Source organism: Lactuca serriola, chromosome 2, assembly GCF_051521515.1.
Source record: "Lactuca serriola cultivar US96UC23 chromosome 2, Lser_US96UC23_V15, whole genome shotgun sequence".
Taxonomy (NCBI): domain Eukaryota; kingdom Viridiplantae; phylum Streptophyta; class Magnoliopsida; order Asterales; family Asteraceae; genus Lactuca; species Lactuca serriola.
In genome coordinates, this window is record NC_136409.1 from 210,417,453 (window position 1) to 210,420,850 (window position 3,398).

Here is a 3,398-nt window from a genome sequence, read left to right on the forward strand (position 1 = left end):
ATCAACCGAATTGTGAGGAATGCAAAGATTGGTGATAGTGTGACAACAAACATGAGATGAAGAATCAACAAAATTGCATATATAATATTTTAAGTGTGAAGGAGGTTGCCTAGTTCTTGAAGGACGAGAAGTAGGGACAGAATCATGGATAACTGGTGGATTGGGAGCAAGGGTAATATCGTCATTCTGTGAAGAATCAGATGGATTCGGGTTATTTGCTACAAAAGAAGTAGAGGTATCTTGAGAATTAAGTGGAAAATGAGATTGGGTATTTGAAATTGGTGAAGTTGAAAGAGAGTGTAAAGGAAATATCTCTTCAAAAAACTTGACATCTCTAGCAATGTGCACATTCTTGGTTACCAAATTGAGAACCGTGTATGCTTTCTGATGTAAAGGGTATCCAAGAAGAATGCAAGGATGAGCACGTGGCATAAATTTATCTCTGTGAACAATTGAAGTGGTAACAAAGCACAAGCAACCAAAAGCTTTGAGATTAGACAAATCAGCAACCTTGTTATTCAACAGCTCAAAAGGTGTTTTGTTGTGTAGATTTTGTGAAGGAATTCTGTTAATAAGATAGACTGCAGTCCTGACACATTCAGTCCAATAACTATTGCCTATACCATATTGAAAGTATCAAGTGCGTGAAACTTCAAGAATGTGCATGTGTTTCCTCTCAACAATTCCATTTTGTTGAGGGGTAAATGGTGTTGATTTTTGATGAATTATCCCCATTGATTGATAAAAAGTAACGCCTTCTTTGCTTGACCCCAGTTCATAAGCATTATATGTTCTTATAATCTTGATTACTTTATGAAATTGAGTTTTGATAAAGATCACAAACTGTTTTATGACAGCAAGAGCATACCCTTTGTGTGTAATCATGTGAACCCAAGTATGTTTGCTAAAATCATCAACAATGGTCACAAAAAATTTATACCCATCATAAGAAATATGTTTGTATGGTCCCCAAACATCAATATGAACCAAATAATTTTTTTTTGGTAGAAGATGACACACTAGTAGGAAAGGGTAAACGATGATGTTTAGCTTTGAAGCATATATCACAAGATTCTATTGAAGGATCATGATATTTAGAATTAACCAAAGACGATTGAGAAAGTTTGTACAAAGGAATGTGACCAAATCTCCTATGACATAACATAGAGAATGAAACTTTATCAATTACAGACCCTTGATTATTGAACAAATGTTTAACAGTAGAAAAACAAAAAAAATAGGCTTTGCTGAATAGATCTATGATAAAAAACATAGAAATCATGAACTCTTTTGCCAAAAACACCAAGAGCAAGTTTATTCTTTGACAAAGGCTCCTGCAACATACAATTGTGATCAGTAAACAGAACAAAGGTGTTTAACTGAGAAGTGAGTTTTGGAATGGAAATGAGATTATACTTAAAACAAGGAACATATAATACTCCTTCAAGAACAATAGAATCATGAAGTTTGACAGTACCAATAAATGATACAGAAGCATCATTGCATTTGGTAATCCAATAAACTGTGGTTGAGATAATTTGATCAAAGAGGAGAAAAAAGACTTACCGGAGCACATATGATCTGTGGCTCCTGAGTCCACAATCCAAGAAAAATGAGTGTGTAAAGAATTAGCAGACTTATAGACATTAGCTGCGAATTTCTTGAATGAGAAAATACCTTCAGGATTCATTGAATCATCAATAAGATTGACATTATTTGCTTGACTGGTTGATGAAGAACTGATATGACTGTTGTTCAACAGTTGACGCAAGTGATGGTATTGATCTTGAGAAATAGAAGCATTAGAACTGCTATTGGAAGAAGAGCCACCAGTCTTGGAGTCGTCCTTTTTGGATTTTGTAAACTTGAAATTAGCAGGAAATCCATTAAGACGATAGCATTGAGCCTTTGTATGTCCCGGTTTCTTACAGTGATTGCATACAAGAGTCTTCTTAAGAGCAGATTGATCAGTTGACACATGCATTGCAATTGATTCAGATGTTGTACCAGAATTGATAGTGATACCTCTTTGGCGCTCTTCTTGAAAGATGAGTGAATATGCAGTTGAAATAGTAGGGAGAGGCTTCATCATTAGTATCTGTCCTCGAATAATTTTATAAGAATCATCAAGTCCCATGAGCAGTTGAATTAACTTTTGTTCTTCAAAATATTTGCTGATAGCAGTTGAAGCTCCACAGGAGCAAACAGGAATTGATCGAACCATGCTTAATTCATCCCAAATCCGTGTCAATTTTGTGAAGTAAGAACAGAAATCATCAGAACCTTATGATAGAGAATAGAGTTGTTGATGAATTTGATATATCAAAGCTCCATCAGACTGTTCATAGCGTTGAGACAATTGTTTCCAAATCTCATGAGCAGTAGACAAGAAGAGACCGCTATCAACAATGTTCTTGGATAAGGAATTGAGAATCCAACTAATTACCATAGAATTAGCACGATGTCACGATGAATAAGATGAAGAAGTGATCGCAGGAACAACAATTGAACCATCAATAAATCCAATTTTGTTCTTAGCTGATCGATAACGAAATTGTCATAGATCGCTTCCATGAAGCAAATCCAACACCAGTAAATGCATTGGATACAAGAATCGAACCAGGATTATCAGATGTACTGATGTAAAAAGGATCAGAAGAATCAATTGCATTTGTGGAATTAGGTGTTGATTGAGGCATGATGAGCAGAGATGAACAGAGTATGAAGAATAAAGAAACCCTAATCTGATACCATGTTAGATTTTAAAGTTGCAATGGAAAAAATAACAATGGAATATGAAAAAGATGACTTTCTTCGTTAATTTACTTCTCTAATCATTTTATCATATATACATGAAAAGAAACGTAACAGACTAAGCTAACAAACTAACTTCTCATAATAAAATACAGTGGAAAAGACTAAAATACCCTTCTAACTATAATATCGGTAATAACAGTCTAACACTGAAGGATCGTTGTTTATATAGATGTTTGTTTCTAGAATGGTTGATGTTGGGTCCCATAGCAAAGATCATTTATTGGTCTATGTGGGCGTGGTGTGGGATATGAAAGCAAAGATTGTTTTTTACGAATATTACTCTGATAATGCTCTTGGGGTAGGTAATTATACGAAAAGAGGTCTTTGCATATTGAATATCAAATTTGTTTTTGTTTTGATGTCTAGTAAGTGGATTTTATAAATAAATCTCTTCATGCATGCCATGTGTTTGATTAATTGTTTTTATGAATCTTGAGTACTTTATATGTGTTTTCATGATTTGTTAGTGTTGCCTATTAAAATATACTTAAATTTATGCACTTATGCGTGCTATGTGCTTATCTAATGTATGTCCTCTTTTGTAAATAGTTGGTGTACGTACTCTCTTATAAATTGCTTTT

General features: G+C 34.1%; 1 protein-coding gene across 2 annotated transcripts; it reads right to left on the minus strand.

Annotated features, from left to right (window-relative positions):
- Nucleotides 1-1,072: 1,072 nt before the first annotated feature.
- On the minus strand, nucleotides 1,073-2,868 carry LOC145088369 (uncharacterized). 2 transcript variants are annotated; one of them, XM_079026699.1, is made up of 2 exons: nucleotides 1,567-2,868; nucleotides 1,073-1,334 (listed from the first exon to the last, which is right to left on the minus strand). In XM_079026699.1, exons 1-2 carry the CDS (start codon nucleotides 2,222-2,224, stop codon nucleotides 1,315-1,317), a joined length of 678 nt encoding a protein of 225 aa, XP_078882825.1. In that variant the 5' UTR covers nucleotides 2,225-2,868; the 3' UTR covers nucleotides 1,073-1,314. The 2 variants fall into 2 exon arrangements, with proteins under 2 accessions (XP_078882825.1, XP_078882826.1); XM_079026700.1 differs by having other exon boundaries at nucleotides 1,678-2,865.
- Between the last annotated feature and the right edge of the window lie 530 nt (nucleotides 2,869-3,398).